The sequence below is a fragment of the Tasmannia lanceolata genome, unplaced genomic scaffold (genome assembly GCF_043159265.1).
Source record: "Tasmannia lanceolata isolate RefF3 unplaced genomic scaffold, GAP_Taslan_0.1 ptg000015l, whole genome shotgun sequence".
In the NCBI taxonomy this organism is placed as follows: Eukaryota; Viridiplantae; Streptophyta; class Magnoliopsida; order Canellales; family Winteraceae; genus Tasmannia; species Tasmannia lanceolata.
Window position 1 is genome coordinate 50,599,880 of NW_027518692.1, and position 26,654 is coordinate 50,626,533.

Consider the following 26,654-nt stretch of genomic DNA (forward strand, 5'->3'; position numbering starts at 1 on the left):
GAAACCATAATTTTTTTTACCACAAATGGACACCCTAAGGTGATCCAATGGAGCTGATTTTGGTGGGCACGCTACCCATGAAAGGGCCCATCAAATGAATGCTTTGGATCCCACCCAAAATGTGGCCCCATCCTGTTTCTATGCTCGAGCGCAGGAACTATATATATATATATATATATATATATATATATATATGAGAAAACGGTTCCTACACATATGTGTAGAGAGTTCTCTACACACTAGCTTAAAATACAGTGGGGGCCCACATTGTTTGGGTGATCCAAGCCATTCATTTTAAAGGCCCTCACATAGATAGGGTGTCTACAAAAAATCAGATCCATAGGATCATCCCAACCCTACGATTTGTGGAGGTAAAATGGATGTCTTTAAACCTTCACAAATTAGTCCATTTTTTGCCTCCACAGTTCGAATGGTTAGGATGATCCATTGGTTCTGATTTTTTGTGGACACCTTATCTATGTGAGGGCCTTAAAAATGAATGGTTTGGATCACCCAAATAATGTGGCCCCCACTGTATTTTAAGCTAGTGTGTAGATAACTTATCTACACATGTGTGTAGGAACCGTTCTCTCTCTCTCTCTCTCTCTCTATATATATATATATATATATATATATGAGAATAGAGTTCCTAAGGTGTCACCTCATATAGCTTATATGAGGTGGCGCTTAAAAACATAAGGGGCCCACTTTGTTTGGATGATCCAAAGCATTCATTTGATAGGCCCTCACATAGATAAGGTGTGCCCAAAAAATCAACTTCATTGGATCATCCTAACCCTTCCATTTGTGGAGGTTGAAATGGATGGATATAAACCTCCATAAATATGCCCATTTTTTACCTCCATAAATGGAAGGGTTAGGATGATCCTATGGACCTGATTTTTTGTAAGCACCATATCCATCTAAGGGCCTTTCAAATGAGTGGTTTGGATTACCCCAAACAAAGTGGGCCCCTTATGTTTTTAAGCGCCACCTCATATAAGCTATATGAGGTGACACCTTAGGAACTCTATTCTCATATATATATATATATATATATATATATATATATATATATATATATATATATATATATATATAAGGAAATGAAGTATGTGTAGCTACACAAATAAGCTATATGTGCATGGCTTACAAATCATAGTGGGGGCCACATTTTTTGAGGGATTCAAAGCATTCATTTGGAAGGCCCTTCCATGGAAAAGGTGTGTATCAAAAATCAGCCCTATAGGATCATCCTAACCCAATCAAAGTTGGAGGGGAAAATGGACAGACACTGTTTCTGCCCATTTTCCCCTCCACAAAATGGCAGGGTTAGGATGATCCTAAATGGCTGATTTTTTGTACACACCCTATCCATAGAAGGGCCTTCCAAATGAATGCTTTGGATCCCCCAGAAAATGTGGCCCTCATTATGGTTTGTGCAGCCATGCACAGATAGCTTATCTGTGTAGCTGCACATACTTCATTTCCTCTCTCTCTTTCTCTCTCTCTCTCTCTCTCTCTCTCTCTATATATATATATATATATATATATATATATATATATATATATATATATATATATATATATGAGAGAACATTTCCTACACACTTGTGTAGGTAAGTTACTTACACACTACCTTAAAATATAGTGGGGGCCCACATTGTTTGGGTGATCCAAACAATTCATTTGAATGGTCCTCACATAGATAGGGTGTCCACAAAAAATCAGATCCATAGGATCATCCTAACCATTCAAACTATGGAGGCAAAAAATGGACTAATTTGTGAAGGTTTATACACGTCCATTTTACCTCCACAAATCGTAGGGTTGGGATGATCCTATGGATCTGATTTTTTGTGGACACCCTATCTATGTGAGGACCATTCAAATGAATGGTTTGGATCACCCAAACAATGTGGGCCCCCACTGTATTTTAAGGTAGTGTGTAGGTAACTTACCTACACAAGTGTGTAGCAAATGTTCTCTCTCTCTCTCTCTCTCTCTATATATATATATATATATATATATATATATATATATATATATATATATATATATATATAGAGAGAGAGAGAGAGAGAGAGAGGAAATTGTTGGTCTGTCCATTTTTGTCCTCCACAAATGGAGGGGTTAGGATGATCCTATGGAGCTGATTTTTGGTACACCCCCCATCTATGTAAGGGACTTTCAAATGAATGGTTTGGATCATCCTAACAAAGTGGGCCCCCATGTGATTGGGCAAGCTAGCTCACCAACAGTTTCCTCATATATATATATATATATATATATATATATATATATATATATAATAACAACTAAAAATAAGTCAAAATAATACATACCTCACAATGCTTCTGATAAAATTAGGAATTTCACTAATCTTTGGATACTTCTACAGAGGATGGATGTGTGCTTATATAGAGCACTTACGTGTTAAACGTGGAATGGAATTAAGATAATTAGAGAAGTAAACAATCCTTAACAATTCTACTTTCCTAATCTCTCTTGCTTGTTCTTCTAATCCACTTGCCTAATTTATCTAGTTGCCTTGTTTACCCAACTTACCCAATTTTCCTCCAAGATGATCCAACGAAGAGATCTTAACCCAATCCAACCGTTGGATCCCACATATTCTAACATGCCCCCTCAAACGTATATAGATTGAAAATCAATATACGTTTGATTACAATAAAATTTCCAAATACAATAGAATTCCCCAAATTTCTCACAATTTGATCAATAGTGTCAAAAGCTGACGACGAATATCCATTGATGATGGTGACGGGTGATATGGATGTCCTCTTATGTTGATTGCTGAAAAAAGATAATGATTCCTGCTTGTTGCCGAGAATATGTCGGTTGAAAGATGAGCCGCGGAGAGCTTCCATGAACTGGATTTGACTCAAGCCTGAATGAGCGAGTCATGTTTAGGCCGATTTGGAATACCGAACCTTCTGAAAATGGGTCACTATGGACCAATGCCAAAATGGCAAGAAATAGGTCACAATGGACCAATGCCGGAATGGGCAAGAAATAGGTCACAATGGACCAATGCTAGAATGGGCAAGAAATTGGTCACTATGGACCAATGCTGGAATGGGCAAGAATGTGCCTCAATGAGCGAGACATCATGGGTCGGCTTTGACTAGCAATCCTCATGGAATTTGAAATTCTCTTTTAGGCACGCACTTCAAAAGAAATAAAGCACCTCAACTGAAAGAAATGAATACTTCAAGCACGCACCTTAAGAGAGGCACGCCAATTGAAATAAGAAATGAGATAACAATTGGGATAAAAAGAAAAGATAAGACGAGTGACAACTAGCGGCTAAAATGGTGACAACGAATATCTTCAATCTTGAAAATGTATTACAAGTTCGGATTTTGACCGTACAAGAATTTCTTCCCTTTTTTTTTGTTTGGAGAGCGGTGATATCAAATTTTTGGAGTGGGATTTTTGCAAGGGAAACGGTTGAGAAACTAGAATGGTTGTGTAAATACCCGAATTGTCCTTCGTCTAAAATTTGTCCCCCCTTGTGTACCAAGGGTATTTTTGGCCATCAAGTGTTAGACTTGAATTAGGGCTTCCTTAGAAAGCCTAAAAAAACAACTTTTGTGGAATTAGGGATGTAATTCAACCCTAATTATCTCTGCATCCCTAAGAGAGAATTTATCTGAAGAAGGCGAGGAAGATCACGTGTTGGAAGCGGAAAACGTGGATCGATGTAAGTTCGATGATCTATGATGTGTTAGGTGAATTAAAGAACCCTAAAACAAGAATTAGAGAGAGAAGAGATGTGTTATAGGCTTTGATTTTGTCCAAGGATGAACTCCGTGTTTCATCTTGGATTCCCTGGGGTTCATAATTGTTTGGAACCCCCAAAGACTCAAGATTAAACGGTTGTATCCATGGAAACTAGATTTTGGAGAGATTTGACCTAAAAACTAAATTATTTTACAGAATTTGTGTGTACCGATTCAGAATGTAAAGTTGAGTTTATTGGATTCCCCTCGTCGATACGAGTCCAACGGATCCGACCACGCGCAAATCTGAGGTCAAACAAGAAAGTTATGGTCTGTTGAAGTTTTGTTAGAATCGGGACGAATCTGAAATTTTCACAGAAAACCAGTTGAATGAATAGTGTCGGACGTCCGAATGAACATGAACCGAGAACCCGTGAGTGTGTTTCCCTTCGGAAGTGCACAGGGACATATAAAGAATAGTGTCGGGCGTTCGAATGAATAGTGTCGAACGTCCGAACCCAGTGAAAATTTGGAATCCGAAATTTCGGGATTCCGAAACTGAAATTGGGTAAACCCGATTCGAAATTTTGTTTTCCCTGAAATTTTGGTCCGAAATTTAAGGGATATCACCAAAAAATCTGGATGTTTTCATTATTTAATATTTTCCCGAAATTTCTGCCGAAATTACTGAAATTTCGGTACTTTCGGTCGAAATATTGTATGGGATAAAATATTACTTTATTTATTTCATTAGATTTGTCCGAAACTTTGAAATTTTAGCTGAAATTTCGGTGAGGATCGAAACGCATTCCGAAACCGAAATTTGAAACCATGATTATGACCATATAAAAACTCTAGCTTTAAAACGCCATTATAATCCACAAAACGTGATGAACAAAAATGTTCTAACCAGCAAATGATTTTATTTATTTATTATTAGCAACTTCCAAAGAGATAAAAGTGACAAGAACATGGAGGAAGAGTTCAGAGAAGTTTGAGTTGGCAAATCAGTATTAATCCTGGCAACAACAATTGACACCCCAACCAAACGCCACGCAGTGACCGCGCGAGAAACCCTTTTTAAGGCACTCCACATAGCATTCTTGGGCGGCATTACAGCTACCTATGCAGTGAGGTTCTCTTGCGTCAACCTTCTCGACTGCATGCACATGTTAGACTAAATAAATGAGAAACCAAAACTGTTATGCATCTATTTATGAGAGAGAAAGAGAGATATAGAGATGTGGGGTACCTGATATGGAAGCCGTAATGAAAAGTATGAGCATAAGTGCAACAAAGAGTCGCTTCATTAATCCGAAGGAGGCCATTTTCTGAAACAGCTTAATGATTTAAGGTGAGTGAGGAGAGTGTTGGCATTAAGCTATTTTTATAGCAGAGGAAAGAGTGCAAGTGATTTTGTTTCTATCCTTTTAAGATTTTGTTCTTTACGTGTCAAAAACATTGCTAATATTAGACAACCAAGCGAGTGACATTATATATCTGAGGAAGTCTAAACTGAAGGGAGCCCCTGCAAAAAAAGAGGTGAAAGGGCTCCTCTATTGGCTGCACATCACCATCATGTTTGACTTTTCAGCCGTTATTAATGCATAATGGTGATGTGTAGCCAATAGGAGAGCCCTTTCACCTCTTTTTTGCAAGGGCTCCCTTAAGTCTAGAATTCCTCTATATATCTTAGATATATTGGGACCCACCACCACAACATTGTGACCCTTGGAGGCTGTTTGGAGAGATTTTTGTCTTTGCTAGTTATAGTGAGCCACGCCAATGACTATGTGTATCTTAGATACATTGGGACCTACTATCTCAACATTGACCCGGATACAATTCGGTTGAGTGTCAGGGTCACAATTAGGGGTGGCAATGGTTCGGTTTCGGTTCAGTTTGACCCCCAAACCGAACCGAACCAAAATTTGAATCTGTAAAACCAAACTGAAACCGAATTTTCGTTTCAATTTCGGTTCGGTTCTGCCAATTTTGCCGCCCCTTACTTATAATCATTGGAAATATCCGGTTTCGGTTTGGTTTAACCAAACCGAAACTGAATTTTCGGTTCGGTTTCGGCTCGGTTCCGATTCGGCTTGGTTCGTTTTGGTCGGTGTTTGTGAAATTGAGGGTATTTATGTCTGAATAAAAATAAGGGTATTCTTTTCTCTTTTTTTCATGAAATTGAAGTTATTCTAGTTTTTCATTTAAACCCTTATATTTAACTTCAGAACCAGATGCATGCAAATAAGATTATAAACCCCTTATATTTAGGCTACTGATATTGGCGCTGTCATGTTTTAATAATTGCAAAAACTTGGCTTGTTTTTTCTTTTCTTAATGACTTCCGAAAGCCTTTAGGAAACTATAATAATTTTTTACAGCTGTTTAAACAATAAAAGGATGATGAGTTAGTGCAATTATAAAAAAACATGGTAGCCCCAATATTAGTAGCCTATATTTAACTTCCAAAGCATTATGCCTGTGAGATTATATGCAAATGATTTTGGGTCAGAGTGGAGTGCCCCTAAAGCACTACTCCATAAAAAGAACAAAACGAACCAACATAGAGGTGAAAATAGTAGCAAATGTGAGAAACTCCCTTCTATAATTCATCTTTTTATTATTATAAAATTCATAATAGAGAGGATGTGTCATCATCCTAGAGCTGAAGCCGAAGAAGTTTCACCAATATTGTTAAATTTTGAAGAGAAGATTTTCTATTATTCTTGGATGGATTACAATCAAGCCCAATGAGTGTTTATATAGAGAACACTCAAGAAGATAAACATAGAAAGAGATATGACATGATTTGGGGAGATAATCCTAATCTAATCTTGTTACTTAATCTAACCTTCTTCCTTAATCTACAACCTAATCAAATCAATCAAAAATCTAACCTAGTCAATCTAAAATCCACCCCAATCAATCTATGATTTGATTTTATTCTCTAATATGCCCTCTCAAACGTATATGGATTGGAAATCGATATACGTTTGATTACAATAGATATCCCCAAAAAGAAATGTAAAATTTTTTGATGCACACTGTTACGATTGATGTCCGCCTGTTATTGATATTCCTGAAGATGAATTGCCGCTTGTTATTGAAGAATGTGTCGCATGAAAAATGAGGCGCACAAAGCCTCAAAGAATTGAATTGGACTCAAGCTGGAATGGGCGAGTCTTTAGGCCGGTTTTGAATCCGAACCTTCTGAAAATGGGTCACAATGGACCAATGCCTCGATAGGCAAAAGGATGCCTCGATGGGCGAGAATGGGCCTCGATGGGCCAGACATCATAGGTCGGCAAGTATCGATACTCATGGAAATTGACTCTCTCAAGCACGAACCTCAAGGAATTGAGGCCCCTCAACTGAGTAGAGTGACTATTTCATGCACGCACCTCGAAGAAAGGCACCTCAACTGAAATAGAAAATCAAAGATTGAAATAGAAGTTGAAAGATAAAGAGAATGAAAATGAAGAGAAGATAAAGAGAAGCAACAACTAGCCGCTTTTGATAGCAAATAGCAATTGTAGAACAAAAATGACATTGACAATTGTTCTGATGGAAGGAAAATGATGAGGCGGATATCAAATATTGGGGGTGATTTCACTTTGAACAAGAGGAAGGGGTGTGCAAATATCACATTGGGGATACACCCTTTTTTTTGCATAAGATGAGTTGGGCAGCATCAAAAGATAAACCTTCTTCAACTTTTGATCTTCTTGTTGTTTCAGCGTGAGTGGAGGAAGCAAGAATAAAATGGCAGAGAATAGGGAAAGGGGGATACGTTGGATGAAGGCAAGAAGAGGAAAAAGAAGAAGAGAGGAGCAAGATCTAGGCTAAGGGGATCAATGTTGGTCCGGACGGACGGTCGATTGGTTGTCTGCCTGAGAACGGAAGCACTTGTGGAGAGGTCAAGCCAAGGTGGTTGGCTCTGATACCATGTTAAATAATGAAGATTTCATTAATCTTTTTGTTGCTTTACAATCAGCCTTAATAAGTGATTATATAGATCACTCAAGGGATAAACAAAGAAAGATAAATATAATAATAGAAAGAGATTATCCTAATCTAATTCACTTGCCTAATCTAATCCAAATACTTAATCTAACCCAATCAACCTAACAATCAAATCTTAGAAGATTTGATATTATTCCAAAATCCAACCAACTTGCTTAATCTACTCCAAGATAATCCAACGGTCTAGATTTGACAAATCTTAACACGCCCCCTCAAACGTATATTGATTGAAAATATATATACGCTTGCTTACAATAAAAATTCCCAGATTGATTACAATAAAATGTCCCCGACACACATAGCGACATATTGTCGGATCTTCTAGTGTAACACACATCAAGTTGATGAAGAAGGTCCATTAACGTTGATTGATGCTTCTTGCCAAATGTACGTCAATGCTGGTTGCCGAAAGGAAGCCACAATGGGCTAGATGTGACTCAAGGCCTCGATGGGGAAGTCAACATAAAATGGGTCACAATGGACCAATGCCACAATGGGCAAAGAGATGGATCGACTTTTGGGAACGATCCACAAAGAAGTTTAATACTCTCTCAGGCACACACTCCATAGGTCCGAGGCATATTACCTCAATGGACTGAATTACCTCAATTGAGTAGAGTAGCTATTATTTCGGGCACACACCCCAAAGGTCCGAGGCATATACCTCAATGGACTGAAGGAAAGAAACTTAGAACTGATGATGTGAGAAAAAATGTTTGATTTGCAGGGGTGGTGGGAAGTGATGAAGGGAGATCAATAGTGGCCGGTGGCCGGACAGCCGAACAAGCCAGCCGTCCGCCGGTGAACGGAAGCTTGATAGATTGTGCTCAGGCCTAGATCGATGGCTCTGATACCATGTGAAATAATGAAGATTTCATTAATCTAAGAGATTATCCTAATCTAATTCACTTGCCTAATCTAATCCAAATACTTAATCTAACCCAATCAACCTATATTCCAAAATCCAACCAACTTGCTTAATCTACTCCAAGATAATCCAACGGTCTAGATTTGACAAATCTTAACAAATATAGAGAGGCCAATCAAGATCTGAGACTCTTTGGCCAACTTTACTTTCGATATAAAATTTAATAGTGAATTTAGGCATTGCAAAGGATCTTCCTACTAACCCTATGGGTGTTTTAAGATTTGATATCTTGGGTATTCCATGAATTCGACGTAAGTAAATCACTATAGTCGTGGGTTTAGGAACATCCCCTCTTTTATTTTTTTCTTTACCATTAAGGTGCCGGCCCTGATCATAAATTTCCGGTTAAAAAATCTATCGATACAGCAAAATTAAAGCCTTGGTAGCAAAAGATATTTTACATAAAAGGGGGAAGTGATATACTCTCACCCTTTTTTTACTAGGGACAGCCCCCTATAGTGTATTTTATGACTACTACTCTTTTACACTAGAGGAGCTGTCACAAGTAAAAAAAGGGGGGCGAATATATGGATGAGATTGACAAAGTGAGAGATGAGGAGCCAAAATGCGTTGGAGATTGCTTGCGATATGAAGATTGCAACGGTGCGTGCATGGAATTGGAGTACTCAGGTGGAAGATGCTTGGTCTATGGTTACCACTTTGCCTGCTGTTGCAAAAACTGAAATGCCTAAGCTGTTCTTTCATGTACCGAACACAACGTACCTGTTTGATGATATAGCTGATGCAGGAAAAGTATCAGGATAAGGGCCATTAAAACTCGTTTCATTAAGCCAAAGAAGGCTGCCATGTTTCAGTTTTTACATGCAGCGAGGGAGGAGGGTGTTAGCATTGCCCTTTTTTCTATAGCTGTTGTTAGGGTTTAAGCAACTTATATTCGAATATTTTGTTATCTCTCCTTATAGATTTTGGTTCTTTTTGCATTAAATATTTAGATATGACCACATCTATCTTAGATACAAAAACAGGCACAAGATTACAACACTTTGATTATTTATATCTGCATGTTTGATGTGCATAAGTTTTTTATGGAAGGTGGGTAGATACCCTAAGGCAATCTCAGCCATTCATTTCATGGGCTATTGTTGGCAACAAAAAATATTAATCAAGAAAAAAGCCAAAAATTTAGCCATTAGAATCATTTTATTTCCTTCCCTCCAACACTTTCATGTTAAGATATAAATTTTGGTTCTAAGTTCTAACCATGGTTTAAAATTTCGGTTTCGGTAACTGTTTCGGACCCCACCGAAATTCCGAAATTTTATAACACTTTTTTTTTAAATTAAAAAAGGCATATAATTAAAACTTCGGCCGAAATTAAATGGCGAAATAATGAATTTCGGGAGATTTCGGTTTCGGTCCCCACCGAAATCCGAAATTTCTGTTCGAAATTTAAAACCATGGTTCTAACCACTATGGCCCTGGTCGTTTTGGATTTGAGAATTGACTTTCAGTCCAAAACTTATTATTAAACTTAAAATTAAACGCAATTTTCAGTCTAGCTAACAATCAGTTTGGAGTCAAAATCAATTCATAAAATCCATAATGAAAAGATGTGGTTCAAAAACCGAAGGTAACTCGTTCCCCATCAACGCATGCAAAATAGATTGAAAAGAATAAAATGAGCTCTTCGATCACCATCGTAGATAATAGAATACTTCGATCACCGTTGAAGGGGATGATCTTTACTTCGATCCCGTCGAAGTCGAGTTTCTCTGAGAGAAACTGCAAAATACTCTTGTATCCTGCAACCCAAAAGTTCTCAAAGAACTCAAAAGCTTAAAGGCAATTCCATTCAATAGTTGAAAGAAGTCCATTATAATGCTTTGATAACATCTATTTATAAGAAAAAGAAGCCTTAAAAGGTAACTTAAGATCTAAATAATTAATCTCATCTGTCTATATAAAGTAACTTAAATAAAAGGTAAAAATAAAGTAAAGTGCCCCTAAGATAGAAATGCCGTAACAGACATGAACTACATCAATAAATCGTTCATAACTTCCTCAACCACATAGACTCCTCATGAATGCATGGTTTGGCACATCCTAAAGAGGAACCCATCCACTATTCCATAGTCTAATTGCTTTCCATCTTGCAATTCCTCTGCAACTCGAGAGAAGAAAAGATAGTAGGACATAAATATTTAAATATATCAAAACTCGCTATGGGGGTATATATATGTTGGTAAGGAGAGAATATTTTCACATTAAGGTGTGTATCTGCAACTTTATTCCTTAAAAAATCAAACCCCACAGCACGTTGACTACTAAGCTTCTGATGATCGTTGATTTAGTGTAGTACATCATGTTAGAAGATCTGAGGTGCTCGAAATCCAGAGCACAAAAGGGGGATATATAGGAAGTAGCTAAGGCAATAGTTTTTCAATCAAAACTTTGTGTTCTCTACGTGTTCTCTTAAGAGGGTGTGGATTTTCACAACAAAACTGCATGATTTGTCTTGATATTTTGGGATATACGTTCCCTTTGTGACGCATTGCTTATATACAACAACTCCCTTGATAGATTTTCTGATCTCTAATCTGGAGAGGCATTTCACCTCTAATATTGGCTTATCTTTTACTCCTGGAAAGACTCTTCATCTATAACATAAAGAGACTTTTCTTCCCCAAAATGACCTATCGTCAGATCTATTCTTTTCAAATCAAGCGCCAAGATCAATGATCATTGCCCACCAATCACACACACTCACCTAAGACAACTACCTCTCACTCTAGGTAGGATCTTAACAACCACCAGTCACAACGCCAAGCTGATTCATCAACTGATGTGGCAAACTCATCTTCCCAAAGTTCCCAATGCACTTGCATGGAATTGATAGAGACACCTATTTGAAAATTAATTTTTATACAAAATAATAAGGGAAATGATAAATTTGCCCCCCTTTTTTTACATGGGACAGTCACCACTAGTATATGTAGCAATCGGGGCCGTTGAATCATTCCCACGTGAAGTAAATCAGCATCTCTTCAGTCATAGATACACTATAGGTGGCTGTCCCAAGTGAAAAAAGAAGAAGGAAGAGGTCACCTCCAAATAATACTCATAATAAAATTTAGAAATCAATGTTCATGAATGTCTGCAATCTTTGTATGGGGATGGTCATGTGATGATAGTCACCCAAAAGGAAGGGGGATATATCACTTCCAAATAATAATCATAGTAAAATTTAGAAATCAATGTATATGAATGTGTGCAATCTTTGTATGGGGATTGTCACGTGATGATTGTCACCCACACGGATCTCCAGTTCAGGGCTTAAAGCCACACTATCCAACAGTGATCCAAATACAAGACAATTTTTTTGTGAATGAGAGTATATCACTCCATTAAACTGCACATCATACATATAGTATTTTAGCTTTGGCCCATTTAATTTTTCCATTGGCGTAGGCGTAGGCAATTGCTTGATCACACTCGATTATATGGTTCACTGGGCTGGCAATTTCACCCGAAAAAGCGGGGATCCGCCCCGCCCCGCCCCGTTTGGGGAGGGGATTCCCCGATTTGAAAGGGGAAGGGGAAGGGGAAGGGGATTATAAAAATTCCCCGGTGCGGGGAGGGGAAGGGGAAGGGGATGGAGTTGTCCCCGCCCCACCCCGACCCGCCCCGCTAATCAATGCCATTTTTTTGTAAATTTTTAAGTGTTTTTTTTAAGGAAAACTACTAGAAACTCTGTGGATCGGCTACAAGATTCCCCCAAACATAAACTTAGCTTGTCTTTTCCTTTTAATTAGCTTCTGAGAGCATTTTGGGAACTATAATAACCTTTTCACAGATGTTGAAATAATAAAGACAAGCTGAGAGCCTGAGACGCTGAGTGTATGCAATTATCAAAAAATCGTAGTGCCAACAAAATTTTAGGGTTGGATTGCAGGTTTTAATTTTCAACAAGAGAAATTTAGCTACTAGAAATTTGTTTCATGTCAGCACTAGACTGAATTGCAGTTAAAGAAATAAGTCATTTGTTGATTTTGTTCTCTTCTCCATTCTCATTTCTCATGCTCATCTGGGGGTTAACATGCTATACAGAATGAACTAATGAACATTATTTTGCGTGTGTGAGCGCCCACTTATGGACTTTTAAAGTTCATTGTGACTACTGAAATAGTTACTTTTTGCACATTGGCTGTCTGTTAATGAAGGTAATCCTGGTGCTCATTTCCTATTTATCATTCCATAATTTATGCAGAAAATTGCTGAAAGATGAGGTCCTGTTGTTATTTATGTTTGTTGTCTCATCCATGCATTTCTGATTTTGTCCATCTGTTTGTTGATCACATGAATAGAATCATAGCATTCATCACAATATTGTCTGTAATGGACGTAGAAGAAAGAAGCTCTGTTTGCTGGTTTGATTGGGTTCCAAAGAGTGGGCGGGGCGAGGATTTTGTCCCCGAAGGATGCGGGGAGGGGAAGGGGAAGGGGATTAGATATTCCCCGCGGGGAGGGGAGGGGGATTCCCCACCATCCCCGCAGAGGGGAAGGGGAAGGGGAGGGGGAAAATTCCCCGCAGAGGGGAAGGGGAAGGGGACCCCAACATCCGGCCCCGACCCGCCCCGTTGCCACCCCTAGGTTCACATGAAGTCTAGCCTAAACATAGCGTAGGTATCACCGTAAGGCTTCAAGCCATCCCCTGCAAACAAGTTCTTATTTTCTGTGAAGTCTAGCCTAAACATAGCATAGGTATCACCGTAAGGCTTCAAGCCATCCCCTGCAAACAAGTTCTTATTAGCATAAATCAAACTGTTAGATCGATTTCAGGATATACCTCATCCCTGTGGGACCAAAGAGAGGAGCCGTTGGATCATCAAAAGGGTAGATCCACCTGTACTTGGCTACAAAATATTTACCTGTTTAAAAATTTCTTAAAAAACATGTCGTGAGAGGAGAAATTTCACATTTATCTTACTCCCATTGTTGTTCCCGTCACCCTTGAATGGCGTGAGTTTCTACTACTTCTGTTTTATATATCTTCTCCTTTGCAGATGTTATGACTCCCATTTACCATTCCTTTTAATATGAGCCTAACTGTCACCTACTCAAAATCATGTATAAGAAAGTGGAAGCAACACCATAGAGAATAACGCCTAGTGAGTGAGTGAGTGAGTGAGTGTGTGTGTGAGAGAGAGAGAGAGAGAGAGAGAGGGAGAGAGAGAGAGAGAGAGAGAGAGAGAGAGAGAGAGAGAATAACGCCTAGTGAGTGAGTGAGTGAGTGAGTGTGTGTGTGTGTGTGTGAGAGAGAGAGAGAGAGAGAGAGAGAGAGAGAGAGATGGCAAGGTCGAGGTGGTGTGTTTTGTTAGTGTTTGCTCTCATGGTCGTACACACGAGTGCTAGGAACATACCTAGTGGCGGTGCAGGTCTCAAAGACGAGAAAAACTTCATTCATTATGGTGGTGTCGTCGGTTTCACCATTGTCGGAGGAGGTGGAATTGGTGGTGGAGTCGGGGGTGCTAGTGGACTCAGTGGGCTTGGTGGAGTCGGGGGAGGTCTTGGAGGATTAGGCGGTGCAAGTGGGCTTGGTGGTGGTGTTGGAGGGCTAGGTGGGGCAAGTGGGCTCGGTGGGGCAAGTGGGCTCGGTGGTGGTATTGGAGGGCTAGGTGGGGCAAGTGGGCTCGGTGGTGGTATTGGAGGGCTAGGTGGGGCAAGTGGGCTTGGTGGTGGTATTGGAGGTCTAGGCGCGGCGGGTGGGCTCCGTGATGGTATTGGAGGTCTAGGTAGGACGAGTGGGCTTGGGGGTGGTATTGGAGGGCTAGGCGGGGCAGGTGGGCTTGGTGGTGTTGGGGGGCTAGGTGGAGGAAGTGGATTGGGTGGCATTGGTGGGAAGGGTGGCGGTGTCGGAGGCGGAGTCGGTGGTGGTGGTGGTGTTGCTAGTGCTGGTGGATTGGGCGGCATTGGTGGGAAGGGTGGCGGAGTCGGTGATGGTGCTGGTGGTGGTGTTGGTGGAATTGGCGGCGTTGGTGGGAAGGGTGGCGGAGTCGATGGTGGTGCTGGTGGATTAGGCGGCATCGGTGGGAAGGGTAGTGGAGTCGTTGGCGGTGGTGGAGTCGTTGGTGGGGGCGGAGTCGGTGGTGGTGGTGGTGGTGGTGGTGGTGGTTGTGATGCTGCTGCTGGTGTTCTTCCATGATATGGTTCAATAATGGGCTTAATTAATTAGGTGTGTTTGTATTTGAGTTTTTTTTAGAGTTTGTTAGTTGGTCGCTATGCAATGGGTTGCATACCTGCATGTGGGATTGCACTACTTTTTCTCAATAATGTTTTTTTGTGGGCGTGTGGGTGTTTAGAGCGTTGTGTTTTTCTTTGAGTCCGAGTAGAACTTCATCTGCAGTTATATTCATAGGGTTAGCAAAACCCAGTAAGGGATTCTCATGTTCCTTTTCTAAGATGACAAATAGGAAAAATTATATGATGAGTGGGCGTATTGATCCAAAAGTATATTCTCAAAAAGTGACCCACGGTACTTATATTTTGACCATTTTTCACTACGTTTTTTTATCCAATACCTTATTAAACTCAATTTTTGTGTGTCCCATTATGGTTAGCCCCGAGCCATTACTAGTACGGTTGAGTAGAGCGCATTTCACAAAAGAGTGCTGACCATTCATGAGAAATCAATCTAAAGGCTATTATCATAGATTTTTTAAATTGAAGATTTCTGATAACCAATTTGGTAAACAATGATAAATTAGTTACCTCGAAAATAAGAACGGTAAAAAGTAGTCTGTACAAGATAACTCCAATCGAGAGTTCAATTAATAGAGCTGCCACCTTCATAAATGGCCTTTCTTCTTAGAATTTGGTTTCCATAAATTGCTCTATTAAAGGGGGAACATCAGAAAGGAAGTGACTTCATTTTATAACCATGGAATGTAAAATCTAGATTTTACAGTCCTGAAAATGTACCATCCAGATTTTATCTTATAAAATCCAGGTTTTAGTTTATAAAATCAAACAACATAAACCAATTTTTCTTAAAGAATGTGTGTTTATTTTTCTCAATGAAATGACAAACATGCGTCTCTATTTTGAGGTAGGGTATTTTTTTCACTGTTTTTAAGAGATTTCTCATGCTCTCTCCACTCGTGCCCACTCAAGTCTCCATGAACTCATCTATCACAATTGGGCCAGTGATCAATACTCCATGAAATAATTTTTCATGGTTGCCAAACAAGCCCTTTGGGGTCAATTGTGAGAGATGGAGAAGAGACCTACCGCGCCGACATCTCGACCGATATATGTTGCCCACGTCACCGCAACATCGTGCCTAAGAAACCGGTGGTCCTGCCTAGAAAAGGTGGAACCCCTAACTCAAATGAAGAGAAGACTTTTGGGATTCCCATAAGAAAAACAAACACCGGGCAACGAGACCCGTTCATCCAGACCGTTGGCAATCAATCACAAATTTGAACTGCATCAAATTATAAAGGACTTACTAGGTACTTTCGAAGAAAACCATTCTGCGACTCACTTTTTCAAGAGAGAACGGTCTCCTCATAACAGATTTGTCTTATTTATTTATTTCATTTGAGTTGGCTGTTCTAACATGAAAAAGTGCCGCGAAATGGCTTTATGTGAAAATTCATAACAATTATCTTTATCTGGGATGTGCTAGGGACTATACTAGCAGAAGGCATTTTGCGGAACGACTGTTACATGAGAGAGCAGCCGCCTCGGATGAATTAAATGAATAAGCCAAAATCTAAGCCTATGTGGCTGCTCTGTCATGCAATAGTGTTTTTCCTAGAAATGCCTTACGAGATGGTCCCTAGCTAATCTCTCCTTATATATGTGATTATCCTTACTATTCAAAAGCAATGCTTTAATTATCTATAAGATAGATCTCCTCTCATGCCCATGTAGCTGTTCTCCATAGGAATAGCAAGCTAGGGTTTATTTTGTCCTAGTATAGGCTTAGTATCCTCTCTTCACCTCAAGAACAACTATAATGGCCGTATCCTATACAACCAGAATACTCAATCCAAAGAACAACTTAAGGAAAAGAATGCGATTTATGGGGTTGTTTGGTTTATGGATAGCAAAGCCAGGGTAGGGAGAAGGCAAGTGCATTTTATCTCAAGGGCAGTTTGGTCAGTTTGAGGGAATCTCATAAACTCTAAAGTCTAAGCAAACACGAAAGGGCTATTCTAGTCATTTCATTTAGGAGTGCGTAGGTTAAGCACAACCGCCACTTCATTACACGCACCCTATGCAAGAAAAATCCTTTTTTTCATTAATATCGCACTGCCATGTTTTGATAATTGCACGAACACTTCTTGTCTTTTTTATTTTCAGTGGCTTCAGAGAGCTCTTTGGGAACAGTAATAACCTTTCACAGCGTCTTAAATAATAAAAGACAGCATGATGTAGTGCAATTATTAAACAATGGTAGTGCCAATATCATTAACTCCTTTATTTGGGAAGGTTCCTTAATCTCCACACAATAGCCGATGCTAAAATAGCTGGGGTTTTAGCTTTTTATACCTTGCTAGGGTTTTAGGACATTGCTTTTTATCTTCATCTCCTCGCCCCTCTGTGCCACCCCTTCTACAAAGCTGCAAAAAAGAACCCTAACCCTGACCCTAACCCTAACCGTAAAATTAGATACTCGAGAAGCCATGGATAGATACCAGAGAGTCGAGAAACCGAGGCCAGAGACTACGATAACCGAGAACGAGATCCGAATCACAACACAAGGCCTGATAAGAAACTACATTAGCTATGCTACCAGTCTCCTTCAGGTTTTTTTTTTTTTTTTTTTTGTCTTTTTCTCGATTTTTTTTAAACCATGTTTGTTCTTTTTGTAGATTTTTATGTGTTTGTTTTCTTCTTCTTTGTGGGTTTCCCTTTGTATGTTACCCTGTTTTTTTTTTTGTGTGTTAGGGTTTTGATTTATGCTTTTTGCAATAGCATATCCTCTTTTTTTTTCTTGTGGGTTTTAATGCTTCGGTGTTTGTATCTATTTTGTCTATTGTCTGTTTTCATTTTCAATTTTTTTGTCTTTGTTTCTTATTTTCTAGTGATTTCCTCTGGTAGATTTCTGTTTTACTGCTAAAATCATCGTCCTTAGGCATGATATTGGATCGTGATGGGCCTAATTAATATCAATTTAGTTCGCAACAACATGAAGCTAACCCATTTTCATACCAAATGCTAACTATAAATATTACAAATAAAATTGAAAATACAACAAAAGAAATCCTACCATTCAAAAAAAAAAAAAAACACAAAAGAAATCCTAAACGAACAAATAAAATCTAAATATGGAACCTCGTTCGAATAAACTACTTTTACTTAGGCAAAGGCTCCTTCCTATATTCTAGAGTGCTTTGGAATTAGCAGACATTGTTTTGAAAATCGTACGATTTACAATACAAATCAAATCTTATGAATTTTGATTTGAATCCCATGATTGAATCTTAATTTGTAATGTATGAATCTTCCAATATTTTCAATTGTAAATCATGCAATTTATACGATTCATGCGATTTATCCTAATTATGGTTTGTATAAAAGAAAATAGGGCTTTCTTTTGAAAGACCCCCTTTCTCTTCTGCATTGATAACAAGTTTGTTAGCAAACCATTCATATTATGATATTGAGTAACTAATCATGGTCGTTTCTATTTAAATTAAGGAATTTGAGTTAAAAAAAAGAATAATTGGCTATTTTATTATTCTCTAATTTTTTATGCTTTGTGTGTTTGGGGGGGGGGGATTTGCAAGCCACCTTCGCAGAAGCCACTTTGCGCCCGTCTTTTGCATGTGATGACACCTGCATCTGTTGACTTTTGTTTTACTCATTTAATTAATTTGACATGGCTGTGCTACGATATTACCATGGATTTAGTTTCGGTTTTGGTAGCTTTTTTTTTTTTTCAAATTTCGGCCATTTTGGCCGAAATTTTTACAATTACAATTTCGGTTAAAGTGACAAAATTTTGGCTGAAATCCGAAATTTTCATCCGACATTTCGGACCGAAATTTAAAACAATGGATATAACAAGGTGATGACTGGAAAGAGAATGAACTTTAGTATTCTCTGTTGTAGAGTAGAGCAGGGAATCTTTGAAAATGTATTCGGGCCTTCCCATTTGCTGTGGCAGACCTTGACAGGCTCTCTGGGATCCATAATAGAGAAGGTTGAGAGGCGGCTACCATCTTGGAAGAAAAACCATCTATCTTTGGGCAATAAAATCACTCTGATCAAAGCAATTTTAGCTAATCTCTCTCTCTCTCTCTCTCTCTCTCTCTCTCCAGATGTCCTATTAGTGTCATCAAGTGGTTAGAGCAAACTGCAAATGAACTGTCGGTAGAATGATTCTGAGGATAGAAAGAAATTACAGTTAGTTAAGTGGACGGAGATATGTAGACCGAGAAGCGTTGGGGACCTATGTTTTAGGCAGATCAAGGTGATTAACAAAGCACTTATAGGCAAATGGTTGTTAAGGTTTGGTGAGGATAGATCCCATTTATGGCGGATTGTGATCAAGAAGAAATATAACACTAGTTTTGGGGGGTTGGAGGGAGCTTGACTATTCGAAACCCTAGAGTCACTGTTTGGATAGATCTTATGAAGGATCTGCCTGCTTTCCTTAGAGGAATCCTATTCAGAGCATGTAAAGGAGACAAGGTGTAGTTTTGGACGGATTCTTGATGTGGCGAGGACTTTAAAAGATAAGTTTCTCAACATGGATTTTGTGGCTTGGGAGAAGAAATGGCTTATCAAAGATGCATTAATCAGAGAGGACGGCATAGTTAGGTGGACGGTTCCTTTTCGCAAGAATTTTTTGAACAGTGAATTAGAGGTGGTGGCACTACTAATGGAGATAGAGGCTCAACCCAAGCAAGCTACCACTTTTTCATCCGGAAACAGAATGTGGAGGATTCTGGCTCTTCCTAGAGTCTGCACGCTCGCCTAGTTAGTTTGCCTCAACAAAATTATGATGGGGCATCGTGGAATCAGATGATCTATCATTGAACATTGCGCCTTTTACATAGAAGCAGGAGAATCTGTGGAGCTCTTTTCTATTCACTGCAGGGTGGCATGAGAGATAGAATTTTGTGCACATTCTGTTCAGCCTGCAGTGAGTCTTTCCAGAGCATATAGCGGAGCTGATAGAAGAGTGTTGAGTTCTGTCCCTTGGATTAAGAGCAATGATTTGTGGACACAAACACGAGTGTCGGACACGGCTAACCCTCAAAATTTTGAAACGGGGACACGGCTAGATGAGAAATAGGGACAAAGAAAAACCAATAGGATACAATGAATATAATACTGGAATAAAAGTTTGTTTAGGCTTTTAGGTATAGGAGGGGATGTGACAGCGAATATTAGTTAAAGAAGAGTTTATAATATAAGTTATCTTTCAAAAAAAAAAAAAGAGTTGATAATATAAGTAGAGTTAATGATAAAAGAGGTAAACACAATATTCAATAATAAAGCAGAATGTCACACTTGACACTGTACAAAAAATGTGCCGACGCGCCTATGTCTGACGCTTCTAGCAGTACATTTACAAGTGTCGAAAGGAGTGTCAGCACGTGTGGACAAGGGTGTCGTATTGTACACGACATGACACATACACAACACGACACATGTATTAGCAATAGATTCTAAGTGTCGGCTAAATCATAGATTAAGAGGCGATGAGTTATGTTGCACCTAGCTCTAGTGTTGTTTTGGGTTTAATGGAAATAAAGAAACCACCGTGTATTCGACGGTGCAGCCAAGGGCTGCTACCACTATAAACAACAAATCTTTTCTTTGATAGTGCATTGGGCTGGGGTCCTCTATGATTTTCAGGGCATATCGGAATCCTCTTTTGGCAGATCTTGGGCAGAGATTCAAGCGAGCAAGATCGTCTCTAGCAAGCAGGCAAACTCCTGGATGGGCGCCCCCTTCGCTTGGATGGGTGAAGCTCAATTTTGATGAGTCAAGCCTTTGGAATCTAGGACTGGCGGGTTTGGGGGCTTTATTCGTGAGGCTAGCGGTAATACCAAGGGGGATGTGTTTCTTGCTCACTTGGAGAACATATTCGAATGATGCGGAAGTCAAATCCTTTCTGACTGGGATTCACCTGATAGAGAGAGAAGATTTAGACCTGATTGTGGGAGGCTCTAAATGTGGTTTGGTGGATGAAACAAGGTGCCCGTTTCTCTTGGAGGTTTGCCACCGCAATTTCCTTGATTTCCAACACATGTTGCGCTCTGCCAGCAATGAGGCAGATCGCTTGGCTTATCTTAGAATTGCCGGAACAGGATTGGAATTTTATTTTTTTTACTTTCTACCTTGTTATCTCTGATGTATTTTCTTCTCCTTTTCTTTTGGCTTGGCTTGTATCTGAACATCTCGGTCCACAGGCGTTGCCCTTTTCTTCTCAGTATGATCTCGTTGGCTCGTTGCCATTAAAAAAATGAATTTTCAATTGTGGTCAGTAATTGAAAATTGAAAACAGTATTTAACTTTTGGATTTTGCCAAATATGTATCAATTTCTAGAAGGAGATTACCAGCACTAGTGTTAGACCTCACACAAATAACCATGTTCTACTCACTTTATTTTATGCTCTTTGTTAACTTTGTCTTGATGTGTTTCTCACATTCATCGTTATGCCAATAAAATGAACTTTTGTGACTGAAAATGAAAATGGATGTTTTAGCTGCTAACTGAAATAGGAATTCCATAAAATTGTGACATTGCTATTTGCTATATTTGCAATAAGCTTGGTGGTACTTTATACAGGAGAAACAAGTGAGAGAGATTGTGTTGAAGGCAATGGGACAGGCAATCAACAAGACCGTGGCCATTGCCGAGATTATAAAGGTTGGTTTCAGCCACTTCCTGATGTTGTTTTCACCTTTTTCGACGCCCAACAACTAATATATAATCATTTTTATATCTTTACCTTTTATCTTATCTTATATAATTTTTCAGAGAAAAAGTAAAATAAATAACCGATATTCTCATGAGTGAAACAGAAAATACAATCCTATGATGTAAATTGATTGCCATCAGTAAATGATGTAACCTTTTTTTTTTAGTGGCATAAATGATGTAACCTGTTTGCCGTTGAAAAACAGAAGAGGATTCCTAGGTTGCATCAAGATACTACCATCAGTTCGACAAGCATAACAGATGTATGGGAACCCATTGAAGAAGGCCTTGTACCGTAAGTCCTGTGCCTCTCTCTCTCTCTCTCTCTCTCTCTCTCTCTCTCTCTCTCTCTCTCTCTCTCTCTCTCTCTCTCTCTCTCTCTCTCTCTCTCTCTCTCTCTCTCTACATATTTTTATCAAAATGTGTAAAAATTCTTTTCCAACGCACCTGAACGAGTTAGGGCACTCGTTAGCAAAACCACTTTAACATATGTTATGAGTTTTTTTTTTTTTTTTTTATATCAAAATATGTGTAAAAATTCTTTTCCAATGCACCTTAACAAGTTAGGGCATTCGTTAGCAAAACCCATTAACAAAACATGGTTGTGCTGATATATAACCAGAAACCAATTTAAAAACATGGTTCCCCACTTTGATGTGTTGAATCCGAATGGTTCATGCAGCTTGGAGATGACTCGCCATGTTTCCGTGATTTCAATATCTTTGTCAACCAGGGAGCTAAACAAGAGTTCTCCCGGGTAATTTTCAGATAGTTCAGTTGTATTTTGTTCACCTATCATGAGCATATGCTTGAGGCACATCTGGACTTGAAGTTGAAATGTTTGCATTTTTATAGGTACCAAGCTCCTTTATATGTGAACCAGCCAAGGCCACTAGCATATCAGAAGCCACAGCACCAGCAACAGCCGCATCAACCCAAGCAAGCACCACTTCCAGTTGCTGCTGTTTCTAAGGAAGGTAACCCATTTGCTGCAAAAGAAATTTGCACTTATGATAACTGCAACAGCAAGGAACCTTGACTGGCAAGAATGTCGTGCAAAGTTACCTGGACACTTGGCATGGTGTTCCTAACTGTTTAGTGCGGCGACCTCGGGGAAATCTCAACACGGAACATGTGCATAATAATTTAAAAAATTGGAAACATATTAAGAGGGGTGTTTGGATGTAGGGGAAAATTATGGAAAAAAAATCATGGAAATAATATTTCTATGGAAAATATTCATGGTCTAGTAGGTTTGAAATTTTCCTTGAAAAGGGAAAAATTTTAGATTTTGTAAAATAATTTCCATGGAAAACAAGTTTAACAAATGCTGAAAAATCATTTTATATGGAAAAAATTTTCATTCATCCAGACAGCCCTTAAAAAAAAGAAACAGTGATAACTGCCTAGATTAACCAGTTCACACTTTTAATATTGAGTATTTTTAAGACAAAATATAAGGAGCAGAAGACCACAAGCTTATTTTTGCCGTAAATAATAGTAAGAGGCAGAAGAGAGCCAGTTTGATTTCCAGATTCTAAATGACAAGTGTAGGATGGAAGCTGCAATACATGGTTGACAGGGGAAGATGTGATGTTGTCTTGGGGACATTATCAAAGGTGTTTGTCTCATCGTTCAAAATAAAATAAAATTAAAGGTGTTTGACTTAGATTTTCTGACCTTTGGGTGTCTGACAACCACATCTTAAATTGTTGTGCCAAGTTTGAGCACATTTTAATGGTGTGATCAGGTCCACCTTGTCTGTATATGTCATTAAGAGTTCGTGTTGTACCGTTGTGCTGATACTTGGACCAACAGATAGTGGTGTCCAGGTAACATTATTTGTATGATATTTGCTGTGTTGATTGGCACATGGGATATGGCCTGTTGTGACTTCCTCATGAAGGAGTATTAGTCTCTTGTGCCTATCAACCCATTTCACCCTTGAAGGCTGACAGCAAATTTCTTGCAACATGTGGAGTTTCTATTGTTACACCCTTAGGCTGATGGCAAACTCCTGCAACATATGGAGTTTCTACTTTCTATTGATCATCTTTGTATTTTTATATAGATTCATATGGGAGAGGGCGTGGTCGAGGTAGAGGGAGAGGAAGGGGTTGGGGCAGAGGAGGATACGGCAACAATCAAGGATATGGAAACAATCAAGGATATGGTAGCAATCAAGGATACGGCAACAATCAAGGATACGGAAACAATCAAGGATATGGCAACAATCAAGTATGCGGAAACAATCGAGGATATGGCAACAGTCAAGGATACGGAAACAATCAAGGATATGGCAACAATCAAGGATACAGAAACAATCACGGATACAGCAACAATCAAGGATACGGAAACAATCAAGGATATGGTAGCAATCAAGGTATGAGATGTTTGTATCCCCTTCACCCTGTGTTTTTTTTAATAGGATAACTATTTTATTCATTAAAGGCATTCATACAAACATTGGGGACAAGATGTCCCGCTATTTGTATTCCCTTCACGCTGTTAGGATAACGATTTTATTCATAGAAGACGTCACCTTGGGTACAAGATGTCCCGCGATTTGTATTCCCTTCACCCTGTTAACTGCCTGCTGATTCATCCCTTCTCCTGACAGAAAATGGTGGGTGGGGAAATAACTGGAATTGGAATCGAGGTGGAGGTGGAGGTGGTGGTGGTGGACGAGGCAGAGGCCAGGATTATCAAGGTAAGCATTTATCTACCAGTCACACTTATGTAGATGACTATTTAGCCAAATGTTACGTATTTTGAATGCATGATGTGCATACAAAGATAAGTGTCATATGGGTGACTTATATTTCCAGGTCCTTGATTTGATCTCTTTACTCGAAAACCCTTACATTAGCTGCTATAATCCCCAATGTGCTTTCATAATCAACTAAAGAAGTTTGAAGTAAAAGAAAAGGGTACATCAAAACAGGGGAGATAGATGTGAGAGCTGCTGACTTTCAACCCATGAAAGGAACATGATTATTTGAGGTGGAGGTGTTGAGACTTATCTGTTTATTTTCAACTTTTGGAAAATTCGAGGTAAAAAGTAAATCTCACAACCACATGATTATTTGAAAAACTGACCATGTCAGATTATTGATCGGTTGCAAGTTAAAAATGCTCACTTTCAACCCATGAAAGGAACACGAATTTTCAGAAAGGTTTGAATGTTGCATTGGTGGGACACCTTGTCCCCGTTGATGTAATCAGGTTACAGTTACTAATAAATCTTTTATCAGTCTATGTAAAAAAAATTAACCCGTGAAAGGAACATTAATTTTGAGCAAAAATCTTATCAAATTTATGTATTTAGGTATATCTGACTATACATTCGACTACTAAAACTGCAGGTGCTGGATATGAAAGGGGCGGAGGTGGTGGCCGAGGTTATGGTCGAGGCCGAGGAAGGATGGGCGCACGGGGGAGGGGCAACCACGCTTAGAGGTGTGTTTGCTTAATGCTTGCTTGGTTTAAATAGGGAAGGTTACTAAAGACTATTTTTTGAGTGTCAAGTAGCTTATTCTCAAGAGTTGAGAGAGCTGTTTATTCTCTCTCTATTACATGGATGTGGGCAGGCTTTGTTTGTTTGTGCCCTTTTTGTATCACAGTTGTTAGGTGTTGCTTTAATTCATTCAATATGTTCTCTAACCCTTTCAACCATCATGTATATCCATTTTTCATTGTGCATGCGTTTGAAGCTTGGGTCTTTTTAGGTTTTTTTTTTTTTTTTTTTTTCCGTTGATAGTAGACATGAAATAACTAAAGCCTATGGTGCATGGTTGCCTGTTGCATGGTTATGGAGGGTCAGAATCCAACATGGGTGGCAAACCAAAAGAAGAGCAATATGTGAATTTGCCAAAATATTTTAATCAATTTTCAATTTTTTTTTTTTTACATAATAATATGGTTATAATGAAATTGAAAATTTTTAATAGATTAATTAGATATAATGTTGTATTTTAATTTAAGAAACTTACTCTTATGATCAGTAAAATTCATAACATGTGGTAATTGTAAAGTTGATGTGGGTAGTGTTCAGAAGTAGACAACAAATACATTAAAGGAGAGTTAGAAGCGTGTGAATCCCGAAGTATTGAATTCTGAGACATGTTCAACAAGCATCATTGGATTTCTTACGTATAAGGTTTATTCAACTAATTACTATCACTCTATCCAGAAGCGAGATGCTTGGATTTTTCTAACCTTCATGGACATGCAAAAGCGAAATGCTATCTACACTTGGGACCAAAATATTACTTTTACCAAAAGGTGGGAAGTGATTTCAGCGCTCCAATGTTTTGATAAACATGCGCTCCACAAATGTTTGTCGTGTAGTATTTGAAGGGTTTTAAGAGCTCTTTTGTCGTGTGCGTTTGGATTACTGCAATTGCTACTTCCAATTCTACCGTTTGGGTAAGCATTAGAATCATAATACCACACCAGTTTCTAATAGGGTTTCATTTTTCCTGGAAAGTAATATGAGATGCGTTCCAGGAATAAAATTGCCGGTTCCAAATCAGCAATAAATGTCAGATATTCCTCTCTATCTTATTTATCTTCCAAATCTTCATTCTCCATAGTCCAAACTATTCCTCTATGTCAGTCCATTGAGGTATATGCCTAGGACCGGAACGTGCCTGAGAGAGTAGTTTCAAATCACATCAGGCTATATTACCATATTAAATTAGGATTGTCACAAATTTCTGATATATTTTCATTAGGGATTAGCTAGCAGAAGGCATTTCACTTCACGGATGGCCTGTTGCATGTGAGAGCAACAACCTCATGAATGAACACAAAAAATTGCTGAAAAGTGCCTGTTTCATTAGCGTCAAAGATTTTGCTTAAATAAGTAATTATAGATAATGATAAACATAAGAAAAGAGAGAAAGCTGAGATTTGGAAAGATAATCCTAATCTAATCTAATTGCCTACTCTAGCCTACTTCCTCATCAAACAACTAATCCAATGGTGAAATCTACAACAAATCTGATGGTAGGATCTCACATGTTTTAATAGGGGTGCAAC

The 26,654-nt window shown here is 38.8% G+C and overlaps 2 protein-coding genes and 1 long non-coding RNA gene across 3 annotated transcripts; 2 read left to right on the top strand and 1 right to left on the bottom strand.

Moving 5' to 3' along the window:
* Window positions 1–4,647: 4,647 nt before the first annotated feature.
* LOC143845420 (uncharacterized) lies at window positions 4,648–5,088 on the bottom strand. The gene is made up of 2 exons (XR_013234408.1): window positions 4,999–5,088; window positions 4,648–4,905 (listed from the first exon to the last, which is right to left on the bottom strand). It is a non-coding gene; the product is annotated as an uncharacterized LOC143845420 (long non-coding RNA).
* Window positions 5,089–13,956: 8,868 nt separating this feature from the next.
* Window positions 13,957–14,866, top strand: LOC143892058 (uncharacterized). Its single transcript, XM_077396527.1, has 2 exons — window positions 13,957–14,363; window positions 14,496–14,866. The coding sequence occupies exons 1-2, from the start codon at window positions 14,012–14,014 to the stop codon at window positions 14,864–14,866; spliced, it is 723 nt and encodes a 240-aa protein (XP_077252642.1). The 5' UTR covers window positions 13,957–14,011.
* A 2,319-nt stretch (window positions 14,867–17,185) lies between these two features.
* On the top strand, window positions 17,186–25,313 carry LOC143845897 (Alba DNA/RNA-binding protein). The gene is made up of 8 exons (XM_077354302.1): window positions 17,186–17,477; window positions 21,480–21,560; window positions 21,818–21,906; window positions 22,294–22,368; window positions 22,467–22,588; window positions 23,683–23,994; window positions 24,232–24,321; window positions 24,977–25,313. The coding sequence occupies exons 1-8, from the start codon at window positions 17,355–17,357 to the stop codon at window positions 25,066–25,068; spliced, it is 984 nt and encodes a 327-aa protein (XP_077210417.1). The 5' UTR covers window positions 17,186–17,354; the 3' UTR covers window positions 25,069–25,313.
* Window positions 25,314–26,654: the final 1,341 nt, after the last annotated feature.

What these genes read in the sequence shown, in the direction of transcription:
- LOC143892058 (XM_077396527.1), top strand. Translation starts at nt 14,012, where the DNA reads ATGGCAAGGTCGAGGTGGTGTGTTTTGTTAGTGTTTGCTCTCATGGTC. An exon ending in GGCAAGTGGGCTCGGTGGTG is followed by an intron (nt 14,364 to 14,495) that starts GTATTGGAGGGC and finishes TTGGAGGGCTAG; the next exon opens with GCGGGGCAGGTGGGCTTGGT.
- LOC143845897 (XM_077354302.1), top strand. Translation starts at nt 17,355, where the DNA reads ATGGATAGATACCAGAGAGTCGAGAAACCGAGGCCAGAGACTACGATA. An exon ending in CTAAACAAGAGTTCTCCCGG is followed by an intron (nt 22,369 to 22,466) that starts GTAATTTTCAGA and finishes GCATTTTTATAG; the next exon opens with GTACCAAGCTCCTTTATATG. An exon ending in AGGATATGGTAGCAATCAAG is followed by an intron (nt 23,995 to 24,231) that starts GTATGAGATGTT and finishes TTCTCCTGACAG; the next exon opens with AAAATGGTGGGTGGGGAAAT.